This window comes from Coenobita brevimanus, chromosome 6 (genome assembly GCF_032717465.1).
Source record: "Coenobita brevimanus isolate Jiangsu-jjx chromosome 6, ASM3271746v2, whole genome shotgun sequence".
Lineage (NCBI taxonomy): Eukaryota > Metazoa > Arthropoda > Malacostraca > Decapoda > Coenobitidae > Coenobita > Coenobita brevimanus.
The window spans coordinates 62,781,801-62,803,839 of NC_136959.1; the positions used below are offsets into that span (position 1 = coordinate 62,781,801).

General features: G+C 40.9%; 1 protein-coding gene across 1 annotated transcript in view; it reads left to right on the top strand.

Moving 5' to 3' along the window:
- Window positions 1-20,942, top strand: part of LOC145401479 (uncharacterized) — a 28,525-nt gene extending 7,583 nt beyond the window's left edge. Inside the window, exons 3-22 of the mRNA XM_080273769.1 lie at window positions 1,273-1,342; window positions 2,029-2,140; window positions 2,864-2,908; window positions 3,697-3,810; window positions 4,676-5,846; window positions 6,286-6,558; window positions 6,698-6,910; window positions 7,302-7,432; window positions 7,876-8,001; window positions 8,300-8,488; window positions 9,155-9,334; window positions 9,744-9,954; window positions 10,747-10,914; window positions 15,610-15,777; window positions 16,255-16,443; window positions 17,084-17,195; window positions 18,741-18,878; window positions 19,433-19,604; window positions 19,957-20,159; window positions 20,725-20,942. Coding sequence (XP_080129895.1) covers window positions 1,273-1,342; window positions 2,029-2,140; window positions 2,864-2,908; window positions 3,697-3,810; window positions 4,676-5,846; window positions 6,286-6,558; window positions 6,698-6,910; window positions 7,302-7,432; window positions 7,876-8,001; window positions 8,300-8,488; window positions 9,155-9,334; window positions 9,744-9,954; window positions 10,747-10,914; window positions 15,610-15,777; window positions 16,255-16,443; window positions 17,084-17,195; window positions 18,741-18,878; window positions 19,433-19,604; window positions 19,957-20,159; window positions 20,725-20,942 — 4,203 coding nt within the window. The remainder of the gene's footprint in view (window positions 1-1,272; window positions 1,343-2,028; window positions 2,141-2,863; window positions 2,909-3,696; window positions 3,811-4,675; window positions 5,847-6,285; window positions 6,559-6,697; window positions 6,911-7,301; window positions 7,433-7,875; window positions 8,002-8,299; window positions 8,489-9,154; window positions 9,335-9,743; window positions 9,955-10,746; window positions 10,915-15,609; window positions 15,778-16,254; window positions 16,444-17,083; window positions 17,196-18,740; window positions 18,879-19,432; window positions 19,605-19,956; window positions 20,160-20,724) is intronic.
- The last annotated feature ends 1,097 nt before the right edge of the window (window positions 20,943-22,039 follow it).

Here is a 22,039-nt window from a genome sequence, read left to right on the forward strand (position 1 = left end):
TTCTTATTCTGTGTTTTCATTTCTTTTGTTTTGTTATCGTTTTCCTCCTACCTCTCTTACCATCGATAGTCACGTAATTCGGAGCCAGTGATTTTGAAGGTTTAAATTATGAGTGACTGGAGGTGTTTCTGATCTATTACTGCTGGATCCTTGGATGATAGTGCTCTTGTTTATCTTATTCTATTTTCTTTTAGTTTTATATCTTCTGTTTCTAGATCCTCCGTTCAGTTCTGTAAAAGTTAGGTTGATGGACAGACTGATGGAAGGAAATAATCAGAGTAAAAGTAAAATTATTGCTACCAAAAAGGAAATACACTGAAATCTGTCTGCTGTGTTACTTGACGCCGCATCCTCTGAAGGGTGGCCTCGACAAAAGGACTTTAGGCGGTTGTGTCCCTACACAGTAACGACTTCTCCTCTCTCGCTCTCTCTTTCTCTCTCTCTCTGACTGGCTAACACAATGGTATAAACGCAGTACCCCTGGAGTGTGAGAGAGCAATAAAAGCTAATATGGAGCCTAACACCAGAAGCTGAGTGTGTAAGTATTGGCTGATAACTGAGACGTGATAAGGCGTCCCCTGTTATGACCTTACTCTGGCCTTCCTAAAGATATTTGAGGGACATTTTGGTGACCACAGACTCTTTCTTTCATGTGTCTATTTTAGGAGTTTAGAGAATATATCCTAAACCACATTGAGAAGCCAGTAACATCAGAAACAACCTTTTAATCTGAAGCGTGAAATAATAAACCATACAGTCTCTTCAGTGATACCATTTATGCTTTTAAATTCAAAGATAAACTATCTAACAGCTGGAGTTAATACAGTATGCTAAGATTATACTGATTTTTATTTTTCATTTTTTATGGTTACTCAAATTTTGGAGGCTATTGGTAATATTAATTGTAAATTTTTTCATCGAGTTAGTTGTTAAAGCAGACGTAGGATAATCATAAAACTCAATTAATCTGTACACACACACACACACACACACACACACACACACACACACACACACACACACACACACACACACACACACACACACACACACACACACACACACACACACACACACACACACACACACACACACACACACACACACACACACACAGATACACACGGACCTTTTATTTCATTTCAATCACTCAGGATAAACTTTGAGATCAGATCCTACGTAGTCAACAGGAACCATACATAAACAGCTTCTCTTGCACTGTAACTACTAATGTAACTCTCTCTCTTTCTCCCCACCCCCCTGGACCATCAGGAGGCCCCGTCTGTGGAACTTCTGCTGGAGGAGATGCAGACGGCTGGACTGGGACTCGAACCGACTACAGGTAAGGAATCAGCAGCGGTTCGTCCAACTTAAAACGGCTGTGCTTTTATGTCATTTGGTAGCTACACACACACACACACACACACACACACACACACACACACACACACACACACACACACACACACACACTCACACACAGTGGCAGAGAACCAGCCAATACTACGTCCCTCTGCCCTTCGCTTAACATATCTTATATACAAGATTAATACTGTTCAGCTCACCATATTGTACATGATGGAGAATTGGCAGTTTTAGGCCAAGATTAAGTGGACAGGCTAAACACTTATTAAATTTCTATTATATTCTCCCTTATTTGTGCAAACTGGTCTGCAAAGACATACTTATCTTGGAAGAAAAGTTTTCCGTATATCTCTATTTTTCTATGCATTTTCCAACTCTTCACTTTTTCCCTTTATCATTTACGCTGGGATTCGAGCTAAATTATTATTGGAGAGATTAAAATACAGGCTAAAAGGGACGCAGGATAAATCAGTACCGTACAGTGCATTATCAAAGAGTGCTAGGAAGATAAAAATAATGATTGTTCATTGTTGGAGAGGTTATTACAAAGTAAGTGGTACTGGGGAGATTAGTACAAACCGAAATTGTACCAGAGAAACTAGTAGATGTTAAATTGGCTCTACAGTGGTTAGTACATGCTCTTCTAACCATCCTTCCCCACAGGCAGCGTGTCCCCTCCTGTGGTGTTCGTGAGGGCGGTGGTGGGCGCTCACATCGGCTTCACCACCTTCACCAGCATCACAGCGACCAAGGCCGTGCACCACACACTCACCCTGTACGTAAAGAAAAGATAATATTGATGTGTTTATTACCATTATTATCATCATCATCCTTGTCCTAACGCATTATATCCACAGTACTAATAATGTCGTCGTCATCATCACCATCATTATCATCATTATCTCAGTATTTCACCCATACATTTTATCCTGCAATATTAAAACACTGGCCTAACATTCCCCCAAGAACTATTAGCGACATAAAAAAAATAAACTTTCTATTTCCACAAGCCGTTCATGGGCAAGAAAATATACTAAGATTAACACAAGGGCAGCCCAGGGACTGAGGTGGAAAGATAAGATGGAACACAGGCAGATTTTTATTATATGCCGGGGATATGATAACAAAAACTGTTATAAGTCTGTTAATTCATTGGTACCGTATAATTTTGGGAACTTGCGAATAGGCTTTAAAAGTAGCCTACAGGAAGAAAACGGAATGGAGACTTCTTTTATAAATCAATGTGGAGTTGAAGTAACAATAAATAAATAAATAAATAAGCAGATGAATAATTAATAATGTAACCTTATGAATGAGTTCTTTACGACGCACGTCTTTAAGGCAGAAACTTTTGCGAAATGATTTTAGGTTGTAACAGTTTCGAAAAATGAGCAATGTTTATGTAAAGTGTGTGTGTGTGTGTGTGTGTGTGTGTGTGTGTGTGTGTGTGTGTGTGTGTGTGTGTGTGCGTAGCTACTGATGTACGTTTCTGTTGCAGGAACGTAGACAACATGTACACAGACACGCTGCTACTGCAGGTGTGGTGAGTAGCATTGCTCTCTAGTCCTTCTTCAGTTTCCATACCCCCTTACATCCAGCCCTACCTTCCCTTTACCTTTCCTCAAAATTACTAAAGCTGTCACAATCCTCTCTCAACCCGAGGGCACACTTTAAACTATACTCTTACTGTTTCTAGACGATTTTATGCAACTGAGGAAGGATTTATAGTGGTGAAGAGGTTTATTAAGTGTACATTCATCTCCTGCAGACAGTCACACCCAAGCTGAATATTATCGTTTGGAGCTTGCAAGAAAAAAAAAAAACTATATAGTATTCTAAAGTTCATTTATCACATGTCAGCATATATCCGGCTGTTTTTTTTTTTTTTGTCTTACCGATATATTCCTTACATAGAATATCAGTTCCTTGTAAAGTCACAGATATATATTTTTTAGGATTCAAGCAGTTCCATTTTTTATTTTGGTTTGGAATATCATAAACCTTGGGATTTGGTTTACCTAAAGCGTAGATCTACATTCTTGCAAACTTGTGCTTAATGTTAAAAGAAATAACCTTTTTTCTTTCTTAAACAGTTTAGGTTTATATGAATGTATTTTTAGTTAGAAGAAGTAGATTTATACCTTTCGGCTGCCAAAAAACTTTTACTACAGACAACCAGCAAGATTAGAAAAGAGAAGTTGAAAATCTGCGACTTTAATATTCCTTCTTCCCCTGATATTAATGGACTTAAAACAGAATTTAATATTATATGTAGCTGCCTGAACACGTGTCTATTTTCCTTTTTTTCCTTTTTTTTTTTTCACCGTGGAGGCGAGCGAGTTTACCTCCGGTGGTGGAGTCAACCAGCGCCCCTGTGTTGGACATCCTCTCCCGCCTCATCAACAGCGCCTCCAGACTCCCTAAAGACACGTCATCACCCGCCAAGTAAGGGATGGATAGATAGATGGATAGATAGATGGACAGATAGATTGATAGATGGATGAACAAATAGATAAATAGATGGATGGATGGATGGATAGATAGACGGATGGGTAGACGGATGGATGAGTGATGAATGGATGTATTGAGAGAGATATAGGTATATATATATATATATATATATATATATATATATATATATATATATATATATATATATATATTTATATAAAGAGAGAGAGAGAGAGAGAGAGAGAGAGAGAGAGAGAGAGAGAGATGTACGAACCACTTCATTAACTCTGGCAGAAATCTTGACTCCTCTTTCTTAATGACCAGAGGCTGATTATCACCCTTCTGAAGCTCTTACGTATTCCCAACTTCATCCTTATGCCACCAAATCTGTTTTTCTCTTAGTCAGTCAAGTAACCAACCCCATATCTTAGTGGGAAAATTAGTTAGGACGATAGTGATAATGATTCCTGTTTTTGGTCCCTCACCTTTCATAGATAATGGAGATGTCAGCAGATTCCCTCAATGACACTAAGGAACCTCCACCAAGTAAATGTAAATCAGACAACGTTATCTATTTTAATTCTTTCACACTAACCTGGCCCTTATTTTCGACCTTTTTCATTTCATTTCACACAACGGCACAAAAAGAAAAAGCTACGGTTCTACATCCTATCCATTATACTTCTTCGTGACTAGCATCACATTCTAGAATGAAGGTATTCCTGCAACTCAGTGCTGAACATGTAATAAAGGAAATTTTAGCCAAAATTAAGGTGAAATGAGTATAGTCAGTATTAGGGTTAGGAAGATAGTGATATTGGTGTTGATAATGATTCCTGTTTTTCATGTCATTTCGCAGGAACAACGGAGAACCAGCAGCATCTGCCTCGGAAGTCAAAGAACCACCCAAGGAACCACCGTCACCAACAGACACCTCAGACCCTCATAGTAACGACACACCACGTAAGGGCAGCCCAGAGAAGAGTCTCGCCGAAGATGCAAGGGCGGAGGAGGCGCAGGACGGAGAGGAACCAAAGCCAAGCCAGGATGGTTCCACTGGCTTCCTTGATTCCTCCGACACCGTATCTGTGTCCTCAGAATTCACGCCGGAGGATCAGAGAACAAGTACCCCTCGAGGACGTTCTGCCAGCTTCCAGAGCCTTGAACTCTCTGGGATGGAGTCAAGGAAGAGCAAGAAAAATAAGGGAAAAATGAGCATGTCAAATTTCAAAACGTCACTGCGAGCGAGTTTCAGAAAAGGAAGTCAGAATAATCTAGAGAAATCTTCAAATACTGTGACTTCTGAAAACACCGATTTGACTACCACAAAACCCGTTGATGAAGACGAAAGCATTGCCAAAAATGAAGAGAGGAAAGATGGGGATGTGACAGAAAAAGAAGTCAACGATACAAGTAAAGAAAATGGAAAGGAAAAGCTGAAAAGGTCGGGGAGTTTGCTGAGTGTCTCATCTTTTTCACGCATGAATTTTAGCAGCCTCCGTCTTTCCTCGAGCAGGGCGTCAGAGGTCGTGAGGAAACTGAAGTACAAGAAGGGAGTAAAATCTCAAAGCGTGACCTCAACACCCGAGCCCTACAGAAAGCAATTTGAGGATGATAACACGTCGATATCAAGCCTGCAGACTGACGTTCATTTAGAGGATGGACAAAACCACTCATCACCCACCTCAGTAAATCATGCTGACGAAGAAAGTTCTGAGGCTCAACACAAAGAGGCAGTTTTGGATGTCACCCCCATGAACTCCTCTGATCTGCGGAAATCATTCAAATCAATGTTTTCGACTCCAAGAACTCTAAGAACATTCAAGAGTTTAAGGGAGAGAGGACACAGAAGACACGACCAAAAGAACAATGACGACCAAAGCAACAGTCCCGATCTGAAGACGGAGAAGCAGCATACGGCGACTCTGGATCTCCCACAGAATCCAGATGACATTCATAATTACCTTACATCAATCAACAAGAGCCACCTGAAGGCTGATCTTGTGGCCCACCTTAGTATCCCGGTCAAGGTATGTAACTGTCAGGTAGTATAGAAGTAGTCGCGTCCAGATGAACTTCAGGCTGCGACAAAAGCAGCAGAAGCAAAAAACATCAACAGCAACAGCAAGAGGCATATCCACACTCTTCCGTTTGTTGTTGCTAAGTCACCACAACCATCCCTATTCCTCATCCTCGGGAAATATCACTTGGGACAAATACATTAATGTTCTGGCAGATCAATTCAAATATCTGAGGGACCCTCACTCGCCAGCATGGTTATGATATTACTTTTCCACTCTCCCTTCATCCGACCCCATCCCTCCTCTTCCGAGAATTCAGGATTCTCATGATGTTTACCTTGTGAAAACTGCTAATACAATCCTGCACACGTCCTTGAAATACACAATCCTCCTAGTGCACACATTGCTCATAATTTTCGTGTTTCCCCCATTTCATTTCCTCTTCCAGAGCTTAGTGGGAACTTGGAAGAAAGAAGGATGGTTACCACTTACTGTTGTTCAAGATCCCATTGTGATCACCAGCCAGAAGAAAAGGAAAGCATCCAGAGGAGCGCCCGGGGACAGCAGAGGGGGTGCCAGTGCCAGTAACAGCAGCAAGGCCATGTGTAAGTTCCATGTTCGACTGACTCTGCCCACGCCCGAGTGTGAGTTGACCACCAGCGGATATGACACCTACAACATCACCCTCCGCAAGCTGGCAGAGGCACGAGTTCAAACGTTGGTGAGTTTTATTCTGACCTTTAGTTAAATCTTAGATAATCATTATTTTATATGAAGTCAATATTAACTTTTGATTTAGGTCCCATCCTGCCTTTTTAATCGAGTTATAATTGCTGATGTGAGTTCTGTTTCTGGTAAAGCCATGTGTGAAGCAGTACAAGGGTGAGGTGGGTCCCCTTGGGGACGTTCTCCTACAACAGCTGGTCTTCTTCTCACGAGTGCCAGAGCCTCAGCGGACCCTGGCCAAGTGGCTGACGCTGGTGGAGGTGAAGCCCAGCGACCCAAGCCTCCTCCTGCCTCTCATCCAGGCCATCAAAGTTCATCTGGAAGCTGGACTCTTCCTCACCCTCCAGGTACTATCCACCAAGCAAACATATTTAGAAAGAACATATATATGGTCTTGAGGTAACTGGGATGCTGCCAAGAATCTGAAGCTGTAGTATTCCTTTATGAAACGTGTAAAATAATGATATTTGGCCTTCTCCTTGACTTGCATTGGAAAAATGGAGTTTTTATTTGATTTTATTTCGTTTTTCAGGTTTTTAGCCATCTTGTCAATCTTTATGCATAAAAGTGTTACTTTTATGTTTTTGTTTCAAGTTACTCATGTCACAGTGATATCTGAACAAATACTGCTATTCATAAAACTAATGTTTATGTACTGTAGAGTGATGTATGCTTGTTATTTTAGGTGGATTTTGTTGTCAGTGTATAAACAACGATATAATGTGTGGGTGTTTTCAGAAGCGAGAATTGAGTGCAGCACTGGTGACGTGGGTTCGCAAGGTTCTGGCCGACGAGTTTGAGATGCTGCACTCCTCCTTCCCAACCCACACCGACCTCCTTGAGCTGCCCAGATTGGAGAACTTCCTCAGGTACCCTTCTCTTATCCTGTCCCGTTTCATCATCTCCTCTCCCTTGCCTGGTGTCATCCTGCCTTCATCCTTATGTGCTTCAAACGCCTCATGGCACCTATTCCTTATCAGTACATATCTGCACACGGCACATAAACAGTTGCGCGTATGGAACTAAAGCAAATTGTACTAAGGAAGTTATTCCTAAAGTAAGTGTGAATATTAAGGTACGACATAACCTCCGATTTTTATGTGTAGTGTACAGGCATCTCAAAAGGGACGGATCTTTGTTTTGGCTTTTGTTTTTCAGGTTTCATTGGACCGATGGGGCAAGTTGTGCAGGTTCTCTCTTCTAAAACTAGTAAAAAATACGTAATAATATGTGACCTAACCCCAAGAGACTATGGAATTCTATGTGGCTGGCATATAAGGACTGTGATTGTAATAGTGGGTGGTGTGTGCAGGTGCTTCAACACGGTGGAATCTTGTTACGAGCTGCGGGTGCTGTTTGAGAGGGAGATGGCCGCGCTGGGTCTCGCCTGCCTCACTGACCTCCTCCAGACAGCCGTCACCAAGCACGTGGACACATGGTTAGTTAGTATGGGCCAGTAGTTCTGTGTGTGTGTGTGTGTGCGTGTGTATATATATATATATATATATATATATATATATATATATATATATATATATATATATATATATATATATATATATAAGCTCAGTAAAGAATGTACGGTAAATATATTGACCGTAGAAGAAACATAACCCAACCAAGCCAGATCTAACCTGAACCAACTTAACCAAACGTAACCTAACCTATCCTAGCAAAAGTCAGTCTAACTAATTTAACATAACTATATCTAATCCAGCTTAACCCAACTTATCCAGGGTGGAGGCACTGAACAAGGAGCAGCTGGCGGAGACGTCGGGAAGCAGCGGCAGCAACAGCAGCAACGAGGGCACGACGGCGGAGTGGCAGGCGTGGCAGAAGGCGCAGCACAGGGCCAGCCACCTCACCATGCCCATTGTCGACTTCCTTACTGTGTCCTTCCACGCATACCAGCCAATCTTCATGGTGTAGGTACAAGGTGGTCATCTACTAAGCCTGTTAAACACTGTCTAAACTGACTTTGCCCATTCTTGACTTCCCCATTCATCTTTCCGTTAGGTGTATCCTTCTACGCCAACCAACCAGCCTCTATAGTGTATGTTCAGATTTACTGGCTTATCATCTTAATGGTACCAATCTTGACCCTGCCCAGTGTATACTTCCTCACTGTGCCCTTCCATGACGTATGCACAAAATAGCCGCTTCATAACTTTTCTTAATATTACCATATTTAAACATGGCCATTCTCGTCATGTTCACTGTGTTCTTCCATGCCTGCCAGCAGATCTTTATGGTGTCCTGCAGTGCAAATAATTGGTCACATAATATCCTCTTTTAACCTTTCCTTACTAGAACATATCCATTCTTGACTTTCTCAGAGCTCTTCCATGCCTACCCACCAATTTCTCTAGTATAGGCACGAGTTGGTATTCTGTTGTAGTTTTGAGATTTGTTCCATGACCCAGAGGAAAACGACAAAGCGCGAAGAATGATGAATGAGTGTGCAGATGTCCTTTCCAGAGAACTGTCAGTGGATATTGTTTAAGACAAGATAACAACTTTGATATCTTTTCTGTGAGACTATGACACGCAGGGAAGAATATGATGAGCAATAATCTTGGTGTCCATTTCAGAGAGCTGTCGGTGGATTATCTGTACCAGGTGATGCCACGGATGGTGCGTGCTGCAGTACACCTTGTCAACCCGCTGCTTAAGTATGACGTGGACGGCGAGGGTCAGGTGTCGCCCAATGCCCTGCCAGCCACCACCCAGGCAGCTTGGCTTCTCCTCACCAACCTTAGTAGGATCAATAAGTAAATACATCCCCTTCGGAATTTAACCCCTTCAGTTTGATTATGTAATCCTTTAATCCACTCAGTTTGATGATGAGTTTTGTTTCATGTTATTTGTGCTCCTGACAGATAATGTTCCAATATTACAAACCTTTTCTTATGTGCAAAATTTCACATACATATCAAATGCTTGGAATGTTTTACTCGTATACATAAGTATTGCAGCCAACATACAGGATCGGAATAGGTACCCATCTTCCCCAGTGCCTAATCACACAAGAGTACTATATTTTTGGCACCAATATCACATACAGAATACCTAGAATGTGTTTCAGTAATAATTATTCATTGTGTCTAGCCATCTAATCGTCCCTGTGAGGTCTGCAAAATTCCCTGCTATCCCGCCTTACTATATGTCTCACCTGGCCAGGATCGGAATCGACAGTCGCCTGCCTCAGCACCTGATCCCACAGGAGTACCGCGACGCCTTCTCCGTGGTGACCCTACAGTGGCTCTCCCTCAGCAAGCACCTGGCGCTCCGTGAATTCGAGAAGGACATCCAGGAAGACAAATTTGAGGCCGTGGATGAGCTGGAGGGCTACAGTCAGTCAGCCGTGGGTGTGGCTGATCTCATGAAAGCTGTGAGAATTTGGTTTTCTTTCCGTTTTCAAGGACTACAATGTCTCTTAAAAGAATTCACCTACATAATATATAATTTTCTCGATAATGTTACACAACCCAAAGGTTATCTTCAGCGTTCCTATAAATTTATTTTTGCTGTATCAGACGATTTTATTTAGCCAAGGAAAGGCCTCTTTTAGCGAAGGGAGTTTATTAATGCTATATCTACCCTCCCTCTCCAGTTTGCAGGTCTATCCTAGGCTCAATAAAATCATCAGGAGATATCAAGAATAAAATAATAAGTCATCAGACTGAAGGGGTAAATGACTGTGGTAGCTTTCTTTTAAATCACTGCCATTTCCAGTGTGTGTATATTCAAGAAAGACTGCGGAATCTGCGATATAAAATGTCTCTTCTTACAAGTGGGTCCATTAAGTCCATGAAAAAGGAGCAACTAAGGAGAAAAATTATGCAGCAATGAACAAAGATAAATGGAAATAAGAAGTTCATCTGCCAAACCGAGCTAAATTTTGTCAAATGCATGTACTGTACTGAATATATTTTCCGCTCTGAATAGGAAAAAATCTCATTAGTTCCATGACACAATGCAGGTGAAGTACAGCAAAGATAGCTGTAAATTAAGTTGAGTTGAAGTCAACTTGAACTTTTGTGGTGTTTGTATCTGTGAGAAGTGTAACCTCTTCCCCCCTCCACTGTAGTTTACTGGTGGGAAATAGGATCTGGATAGTGATGATGATGATGATGATGATGTGCCGTGGGTGTAGTGATGGCCTTACTTAGCTGTGCTTCAGATGATGGGCCGTGTGGGCGGCGTGCAGTGGCCTGGGGGCGTGGGTCCCGGGGGCACCACGTTGACCACGATGGGGCAACAGCTACTAGAACTGGCCAACCACTATTCAGATATGGTCACACAAGCCTACGTGCACCGAGGGACCCACACATCGACCATCTCCACACAGGTCGGTCTCCTAGTACTGTGTGTGACTTCCTAGTACTATGAAGGGTGTTAGGAAAGTGTATTAGCAGACGGGAGGTGTGCCAGTGTGTGGTGAGGTGTGGTACATTGTGAATACATTGTGAAGTGTGTGTGTGTGTGTGTGTGTGTGTGTGTGTGTGTGTGTGTGTGTGTGTGTGTGTGTGTGTCAGTATATGGTGTAGGAGTGAGGTGAGATGGTGTGGTATGTGTCACTCTGAGGTGCGTGTACTGTGAAGCTAGAGTGAGGTGTGGCAGTATGTGGGGAGGTAGTGTGATGTGCTTGAAGTCTGTGTAGTATGAGATTCGTATGAGGTGTGGCTTTCTGTGGTATGGTTGTGAGATGTGGTAGTTTGATGTATGTGACTCGAATATGCGTGTAGCGTGAGGTGTGGCAGTGTGAGGCGTGGCAGAGTGAGATGTGGCAGTGTGAGATGTGGCAGAGTGAAGTGTGGCAGTGTGAGGTGTGACGGTGTGAAGCGTGGCAGTGTGAAGTGTACCATCACGAGAGGCAGTAGTGGGGCAGCAACTACTCAGGGCCAATTGCTGCGTCCATAGATATGGTCACACAAGCCTACATACAGTTGTGGAGATAAATATCGATTCACCTTAGTACGATATTTAATGAGACGGTGAGCAGTGACTTTCGAAAACACTGATGAGAGCTTCGGAGCCCAACAGACTTCACAGAATAATACGTTAGGGTTTTAAAATTGTAGACAGAAAAGTGGAGAGAGATTCCTGGCCGCGACTGTACTGTACACCTCTGGACTTGCACATCTACTGTCTTTTAAGTTGTGGATGTTAGGTGATGTGTGATGTGGTAGATTGTGGTGAAGAAATGTGGTGATTGTGACTGTGTTTTTATTGTGTTCTTATTTCTTTATTAATATATATATATATATATATATATATATATATATATATATATATATATATATATATATATATATATATATATATATATATATATATATATATATATATATATATATATATATATATATATATATATATATATATATATATATATATATATATATATATATATATATATTTTACGTAGAAAAGAAAGACGCAAGAGTGAAAAGTAGCAGTGTGGAGGTGTGGTAGTGTGTACTGTCAAAGTGTAAGGTGTGACAGGGTGTGATCTGTGAATGACTCTGTGCCTCCATTTGTTTACTCATTTATTTCCACTTTTTTCCTTTTTAGCTAAAATAAAACTTATGTCCTAGCTAAACTACAGTGTGTCACATATGATATTAGAAACTCTGCATGTACCTTTTTTTTTTTTTTTTTTTTTCACAATACCCTTAACTTACACAAATTAGGCAATTTGTTTTAAATACCCCTCCCCCCAAAAAATGACGAATAGTGGTAAACAGGAACCTAGCAAGAGAGAGAGAGAGAGAGAGAGAGAGAGAGAGAGAGATGCTGGGGGTTCGAGCTGCGTCATGCCGCATCATACTCGTTCCATGGGTTTAGTCACACCGGGGAGTTCGTATCTCGCTTCGTCAACTAAAACACCTCGACTCACCGATACGAGACAACATCCACCCGAAGTAACTGCGCTGGGTTAGTCTGGCTACAGAATTTACAGCGTATGCATGCTGTTAATGCTGGCCTCATTGGCAATAGAACACTTCATATGATATATTATTAGCTACTTTTAGTTTATGGTAATTCTGGTACTTTATATTGATCGTTAATTTTTAGCGTGCCAAGAATTACCTCATTAGGACCTCTAAATTATATGCTCAACTGGTACTTGCATTTTTTTTCTTATTATGACAAAATGATAATGTCTCTCTTCTTATCAAATATATCTGGCGGCATATGACCCTGGCAGTTACGTCTCCAGTTTTTTATTTCGTTTAATCAATCAGTCTATTAATTATCAAATAATTTCATGTGTGTGCAGTGTGTCTATATTATGATTCACCGTTTGGACTTAGATTTTCAATGTTCATATACCATGCTTCATTTAGTTTCTATACTGAAATACTGGAGTTGGGATGGCATAGTATAAATGGATAATTGTAGACCTATGACAGAAATCACTCGCCGGTAACTAAACGTGTCTGTTAGAAGTGTTTGGGTATTATATTCCAGTGATATTGAAACATATTATAAAGTAAGTTTGCAATGTGTTCAGCTTCCTTTTCATCCCATAATTTTTACTCTCAGGCCCATCTAGCTTAGAGTGGTCAGAAACAGATTTATTTAGTAACACAGCATCTCTGTTTTCATTTCTTGCTACTGCCGGATATTTTTTATTTAGCTGAAGAGAGAACCCGAGTGTCAAAGTATTTTATGAAGAGAATGTGTTCTTCACGTCCCTAGCATAGTTTAACGTACCCCTGTTTTGGTACAATTTGCCCCCTTTTTTTGCTTTGTAGTTTCATGTATCTTTCTTGTGATGTGGTGATTATTACAACTGAGAATGGTACTTAGGAACTAATGGGATAAGGACTCTTACAATAATAAGATATTTCCTTTCCTAAACTGGAGTGCTCCATTTATCCGACTTACCTATGCACTGTTGTCATGGTTATAAGAAGAAGTTATTGCTTCTAAACCTTTTTCTTGATTTGCGATATCGAATTGGAGATTATTCATGGCATACTTAATCTTTTCATTTTTACTGACTACATTAATAACATTGGATACGCCATTATTTGCCACGTTGAGCAAACCACACAGTTTCCCTTTATGAGGGTGTGTCTGCTTTATCAGTTTCTATTTCGGCAGATTTTTAAGCCTTTAAAAGACAAACATTCAACAGAAGCATTTGTAAATTTATAGCAAATAAAAGCACACATGAATTATACATATATGAGGACCCTTAGGCACTCGTTTTATGCCCGTAGAATTTAGCCCTTTTAGCGGAGACCCACATTGGGGCCCTGAAGTTCCCTCATTTATCTAACAATTATGTACTTGGTCTCGTGAGTTGAAAAAAAAACTTTTCCCTAACCATTTCCAACGATTTGCTAATTACAGCTGTTGGGATTGCATTTGTAAGGTTCGTCATAATTCTCTTGAAGGTATTATATTTGGCACAGTTGCTTTTATTGAGCCGACGTGTTTTGATTTGTTGGTAATCAGAGTACCAATCCATAAGATATCCTCTTCTAAGCGTACCAGGGAAGTAAAGGACTCATTATTTCTACTGTAAATGTATATTGCGAACAATGTGTTACAGAATTTTGGCTATCTCAGGTTTCATTGCTAGTACTGTCGGTTTTCCCCTGCCTAAAACTGGTGGGAGTGTTGTTGGTTTTAGTAACGTTCTTGCTTCCGATGTAGCGAAGAAATGAGGGGGAGATTTGATTTTCTGATGCTCAAGAACCACTTAAGCTAGAGGGGTGAAATGTTTATGGCATATACCTCGGACATGGCCAGAATGCAGTGCTTAATATTGTTTAGGTCGGATCGTCATTCTCTGAGATTGCCTATGGTCCAAAATTTTGGCCTACTCCGGATGACAGAGGTCACCTGATTTTACATGAAAGAATAAAGCTAGAGCCACCAAACTTTGTGGACTTTTAGATCTTCATGACCTAAGGTGACATGTACAAGATCAGTGACCTTGACCTCAAGGCCCCATAACAGCTCGGCTTCTAGTAGGCAATGACTGTGGGAAGTCTTCGTGTCTCAGAATTGTTCTTGGACAATTTTTATAAAATTTTACGGTGTTCTAATTATTATTATTATTATTATTATTATTATTATTATTACTATTAGTATTAGTATTAGTATTATTGTTGTAATTAGTTTTTATTGTTATTATTATTATTATTATTATTATATTATTATTATATTATTATTATTATTATTATTATTATTTGCATTTCAACGTAGGACATCGTATTTGTTTATCATGTTTTTTTCTGGCCTTATAAAAATAATGTGATTTAATTAACGAAACAGTTCTTGCTATATTTAGTCGACACTCCTCTTACGCACTGAAAAACATAATTTAACGACTATATTGAATTTCTGTAAAATATACTACGCATCATTCATACCTGGTGTAGGGACAATGGGATTTCTGTAATTTCCTATCATTATCTTGAATGCTTATAAATCAGTCCTTAATAATGTAGAAGTTTCTAATAGCTAGCTTTCCTGGAACTCCTTTTCTGCAACACTGAGTTTACATTCACGGTTACTGAGTACTCATGCTTGCGACACTGACCTAAACAGAATGGTGGACTAGGTAACTTGGACTAACTTGAATTCCACTGTCTGAAGAAAAGTTCAACAACAAAATTTCTGTTAATCACTGGGGCTGGATAAGATTATTGTATCTGATCTTAATGCGGTCTGCGGATACTGGTTGTGAACAAGTTAAGTAATTAATACGTAACATCCCTAATATAAGTCTCTATTTACTGATGTTCTTGGCAAAACTTAAGCTAACTCAGCTTCTTCGATATTTATAATATATTAATAATTATAAAGCATGTTGAATGTCAAAGAGCTCAGTTAAAGTGATGAACAGTACAGTAACCTATGGATGGTGGAGTCACTGAAACTGCTTCCTTGACACGTCTTGAGCTGCAGATTATTGGAAATATTTCTACTCAGTTGATAACTGCTGAATTGTTAAATAGTACTTCATTGGGCTGAGACCCACACTCGAGAAGATGGAAAGTATTTGTTTTGATATGTGCAGGTGTGTGTGATGGTGCGTAGCATAGAGCACGTGTGTGACCAGGTGAGGCAGCATCTGCTCCATCTGGCCACGCAGACGACGGACAGGGAGGTGAAACAGCAACTGGAGGACCGCACACACCTCCTGCAGGAACATGTGGACGATGCTGCTGAAACGCTTCTACGTCAGGTTAGATCTGTGTACTGTCTTGAGAGGTGCTTATTTTAATGGATTTAGGTAGGAAGAAATAATATTTCTGCTCCGTAAAAGGAATCATTTTTCGCTTAAGTAGTACTTGTCTTTCCGTGCAATATCTGATCATGTTGCAACAGCAGGAGAAAACTTTCAACCATAATGTTGTCGGAAAACTTTCATCCCCTACTGTTATAAAAAAAGTTGCAATCCCTGTTGTCAGATATGCTGTGCCCTCTTGCTGGAAGGAGAGTTGTACCCCATCTTTTTCGTCAAGAATACCGTACTCCCTGTTGTCAAAAAGTAGCACCCTCTGTTGCCAAAAAAAACTTCAATTCCTGTTGTCAAAAATCACACGTTTGTTACTGTCAGAATATTCCACACCTATTGGAGAATCAAAATAGTACACCCACTGTTTCAAGAAAAGTTGTACCACCTATTTTCAAGTCTGTAAAAGAGTCTTTTGGTGTTCAGTGTCTGCCGCGGGTGGAGAAACTGCTGTCCCAGGGAGTGGAGCAAGCCAGCTGGGAGATGGTGGTACGTGGGCTGAAGGAGGCTCTAAGGCCCGTAGAGGATCGCATTTACTTTGCTGAGCCTCTTCTGCAGCAGCTGTGGTTCCGCCTCTTCCAGCACGCCAAGAATCTCAAGGACATATACGTCCAGGTAGGAGGGATGCTCTATTTGGGACTGAAATGTTGTACTTTCTGGGGACACAATATTTAGGAGAATATAAGGAAATAAGAACCAAACACTTTATACCCACGAATCTGTGATGTTGCAGGGAGAGTCAGAGTGTTATAGAGTCACGATGTGGTGTAGCAGAAAAAATCAGAGTGTCATGGTGACTGTTTTGTTTCAGGGAGTGTCAGTGTCTGTCAGTTTCTGGTGTTGCATGGAGTGTTAGTGTCTAAAGCCCTGTCCACACGAGCGGGCAATGCCCGCGGGCACAAGCGAGCAGTTTGCCTGTTGACGGGCTCACCGCTTGTGCCCGCGGGCAAATGCGTAAATTGCCCGTGGCATTTTACGCATTTGCCCGCGGGCACAAGCGGTGAGCTCGTCAACAGGCAAACTGTTCGCTTGTGCCCGCGGGCATTGCCCGCTCGTGTGAACAGGGCTTTAGTCATTTTGTGGTAAACCAAGTGTCATGCTGTTGTGTTGCAGGGAGAGTCAGAGTTATTTTGTGTTGTTGGGAGAGTCAGGGTGTCATAAAGTCATGTTATGGTGCTGCAGGGAGAATCAAGAGTTATTTTGTGGTGTTGCAAGGGGAGTCAGGGTGTCATAAGGTCATGCTGTGGTGTTGCAGGGAGAGTGGCGCGACAACCTGCGACAGCTGAGGACGGTGCTGGCTCAGACACACAACTTCCTCACAAACCAAGACGGGATCGGCCTCTTACTGCCCGAGGAAGTAAGCAAAGGTAATGGATTCCTTTTATCTCTAATACTAAATTACTGTTACTTTGCACAATGCCAAGATAATCTCATCGCATATTTTTACGTTCTAAAGTCATTTTCGTATGAACGGCATCCTTCTACCTTATGCTAAACTATATCTCTTCTATTTTAGATTATCTTAATATGGAGCCATGTTCGTATTTTCATTCATTAGGTTTTGAATCGATAGGAACTTGCAGAAAGGTTAACATATCCGTGGTTTGAAGATAAATATACCCATGAAAATTTTTACTGAATAATACTAAACTTGCACCTTGCTTGTTCAGACGCTTACCTCGTTACTAGCATGGAAGACATTGCATTTTTGTTAAGTATGTGTCATGCATAATTCCCCAAGTGTCTTTGAGTTTGCTTATGTTTTGTCCAGTCTTATTAACATTAATTGTGAGAAAATGTTTAGTTTTTTTTTTTCCTGTCGAATAGTTCATTTCAGTGTTTGTGTTATCCCTGAGTCTTGTTCAGATTAATAATGGGAAAATGTTAATATGCCTATGTAATGTTGATTGTGTAGTTCTTTCAAGTGTGTGCCAAAGTAATGTTAACAACTTCACCATGACGTGTTTGTGAAATGTCCCCTCTAAAATTATGTTCAGATTTGGAGAGATTTCTTGAATTGGTGGGGTTAAACATAGCCTTCATGAACCCCTTAACTACTAGGGCACTCACCTAATTTCAGCTGATTATAAAAGGGTATGTATATTTAGAACAGGAAAAGCAATGCATAAAGGAATGTTATTACACTGAAGTATTAAAATATCTTGTGGAAATATGTTGACCCTCTTAATACCTGCTGTGTAGATTTTTATTCCAGTGAATGTTGTCCATGTTTTGAGCTGTGTCTTGTGCCTCTGTGTGGTGTCACGTCCATGTAACCTGCCCCAGTGTGTTCAAGCCTTCCCAGTAATTACTTGTTTCTGCTGTGAGTACAGGAGTGAAAGTGCCTGAGTATTGTCATTTAGCACTAAACACTTCTAAATGATAAGTTTTCTTTCATTCACTCTTCCAGCTTTAGACTTTCAAGTTATGATTTCAGAGGAAAGTAACTCAGTAGTGCAAAGAGTCTTACCATAGTATGGTTCAAAAACATTAATCTTGATCATGTGAACTTCACTGAGCATTCACTGGTACACTGAACATAAATTGATGTTTTCTCTTAGGATGCTTTTAATAACATCATCTGGCTGTAGCAAGAATGAATGTCGAATCATTCTGACACTGAAAAAAAAAAATGCTATTCTTCCTGCATGACTGCTTAGCGGTGTTGGAGAGGGACTCCTTCGTGTGGTGGAACCGATATGACCTGTTGCTCCTCTGCCTGGTTATGTAAACGTTCCTTTACACCCTCCCCACCCCTGAAAGGAGGATGGTGGGTTGCCAAAGAAGCGCAACTCCAGCTCCCAGTCCACCGAGTTCGCGTTTCAGATGAACATGTGGCTGCTACAACAACAGTTAAGATAAAAATAAGTTATCGTACTAAAAGAAATAATAAAATCTGTTCCCCTTGCTAGAGTACCAGGCGCTGCAGGAGTCTCTGATGATCCTGTGCGCCACCACTGCCGAGCTGGTGGCGCAGTTCTACCAGGTTCGGTTCAGGGAGCAGCAGCGTGAGCAGAGCGCCAACCCACCCACCCTTATCCTTAACGTTAGTGCATCGCTGTTGGTGTTTGTATGTCTTCTCTTAACCCTTTCAACCCCATGCTTTTTTTTTTTTCTTTCTTTTTTTAGTGTACTTCTGCTGCTCCCAGACGATTTCATTCTAAGGAGAAAATTTTGAATCTCAGTTAAATATAGGATTCATTTACCCCTTCACTGGAAGAGGTCTCCCAGAGATGAATAAAATCGTTTGAAGGCAGCAAGAATAAATCTATGAACCGCGTCACCGAATGGAAAGGGTTATCTAAGTACAGTAATACGTAGTTACAAGAGTTGCATTTTACTGATGTCACCATTTATTAACAACTGCATTTTTTTTGTACTGAGGACCATCTCCAAATTTTCCAGCCAGGACTTAAACATGCTGGCCAAAGTTTTTATGAACGCCCATTATGTAGCTTTTAGACTACTGTTCGTGAAGAATATTCATAATATATTGTTGATTTTGTAGGCAAATCTACTGATTCAACAGCAAAATACTCGAAAGTAATGTTCAATGTGCTTTTAGTAAAATGCTCATGTACTGTTGCATGTGTGAGGCAGGCAGCGTTCACGGAGAACGGTCTGCGTGTGCACGTGGTGCAAGCACCTGGCGTGGCGCACAACGGGGTGCTGGTTAAGGTGCGTCTGGAGCCCCAGCAGTGGTTCCCGTCAGCTGAGCCCCGTAAGACGCACGTGGTGAAGGGCGACCCAGCAGTTTTCAACGAGGTCTTTGAATTGTGAGTACTGATATCACGCTTCGCCACCTCACGCAAGAGCATTTTAAAGAAATGGAGATCTCACAAAGTACTTTCAATAAACCTTAAACATATGGTGGTCATCTGTTATTCAGTATGTTTTAACTAACTTAATCCCATACTCTGAGCCTGGAATTCTGCTTTCAGTTATACACACTTTCCCGAGACTTCAAGAAATCGCATATTTTCGGTCAGTTACAGAAAATCTCGTTTCTTTGACTATCTGCCCAGCACTTTTTCCTGCATCACAGTAACATTCATTGCACTCATTGACATCACTGTTACCATTCGTCTTTTTTTATTCAGTAATTTATATATTTTCATCCTATCCCAGCGGAGGTGTTACATCAGGCCACGGGGAAGATGGCAGCGGAGGAGCTTTGACCTTACAAGTGCGGACTCCCAAGTTATTCTCGAGCACCACCGTCCACCACGAAGCTGTCCTGCCGCTCAACCAGATCCCATCCTCGACCAGGGAGGAGGTGCTCACTCTACCCCACACCCGCCTGCCCCTCACTCGACCCTGGAGCCTCACGTGTAAGTCCCGTTTTTTAAGTGGCATAGAAGGCTTGATAACTCCCATTCCTTTTGCAAATTATTTACCCTTTGCACGTTAAAATTCTCTCCGTATGCTTTTCATAATGTTTAAATAGCGACATGATTTGCTCTGGTAACATACAAGATACTGAAGTACAAATTAGATGCTGAGATACACAGGCTTGGCCTTGAATTCTTTATCTTCTCTAACGTTTCGAGCTACACAGAACTCATCTTCTGTGACAAATAGCACTAGAAACTCGCCTGGAGGTATCTGATGTGTTACGAGGACGGCTTAGTCTGCTGGTGTGGGCGTGGGTGTGTCAGTGGGAGTGGAAAAATGAATAAATGGTGCTGGATAGACATTGCTAACGCTAACTGACCCGTCCCAGCAAAGACAAGATATTGGTATATATGGACCACCCTGTAGTGTCAGTGGTAGTCGTCGTCGTCGTTGTTGTTGTTGTTGTTGTTGTTGTCTCATTTCGCTGTGAACCAAATGGCCTTTAGAAAATCATAGGAGTCACAGTGTACATTAGCTTATTGAATTTTGTTACTCCTGCAGCCTACAAGCACCTGGAGGCCCTCAGGACAAGGGCCCTAGACAAGGGGGCCGCGGACTTCCTGAAGGCGCTGAGTGAACGCTGGGAGCCCAACGAGAGTTCCGTGCAGATCAAGGACTCTCAGAAGCTGGCCACCTTCGTGAGGGCGGGCAGCGTCAGGAGCAGTCTGAAGGCAGGGAAGAAGCCGACGTACAGAGGAGGTAGTAATATGGTAAAGTAGAGGAAAGGGACAGAAAATAGGAAAAATTTCTTAGATAGAGGATGTTCTGTGGAAAACGAGCCAAATATCAGAGTACAGTACATATTTACAAGGGATTTTAATAATCTTTTAAAATAAACATGTTTCCATTTGTTAATTATGTTGAAGTCATTTTGTCTCACATAATTATCTCTCATTAACATGCACTCCAGTCTTCCGGAGACACTAGCACCCGTGTGAGTGTCGATAAACATATAAACAGACAATCTTAAACACAAATTGAACCCAATCTTGTATGTTCTTTAAGAAGTGTAAATATGGAACCAGATTATTCTTAGATAAATATAGGGTAGTAAACAGTAGATCAAGAGCTACAGTTACTGATCTTGTGGGCAGGTTGGTTTCCGTCATTATATATACACAGGTTATCACTTATTCTAGCTTTGTAGCGGTTGAGAAATGGACCCACGTTAATGCAGCATATTACTTAAAATTAGCCCAAGAATAACCTGATATTTAGCACATTTTCACAGGACACTGTATGCATGTATTTATGTTCGTTTAGCCACAAAGCTTATTTACATGGAAATTTATGGTATGCCTACCGCCCTAGTATCATTCTAGGTATTTTTAATCATTGTTTGAAATTAAATTCATAAATAGCACACAATAGTTTCATCTAGATTTTCCACATTTTCTGTTTGTTACGTGTTTCTTTTTTTCGTGCAATGTTAAGCCAAACATTTTCTTTACTAACTTGGTGTCGTATTCTAGGTGACATTGCTGGCTTCGTAGCATATCTTCCTTGGTGATTTATTTCTATATTGGGCCTTAACGTTCTCTTGTACGTTATTTACACGGATTTATTATCGACGTAGTTTATAAGGGATACTGAGGGGCAATGTGCAGAATGAATAGCCAAAAAAGAGATGTTAGGAAATCTGCAAAGCCACGGAGAATACCATCCTAGGTGTTACATAGACCATATACCTTCTCTGATACACATGTAGTGTCTGTATCTCCCTACACACCATTCCATACACCTGTTGCTCCATATTTACCCAACAGCCAGTGCCATATCTATACATTACATCTAAGAAAATGTATATATCTAGCTA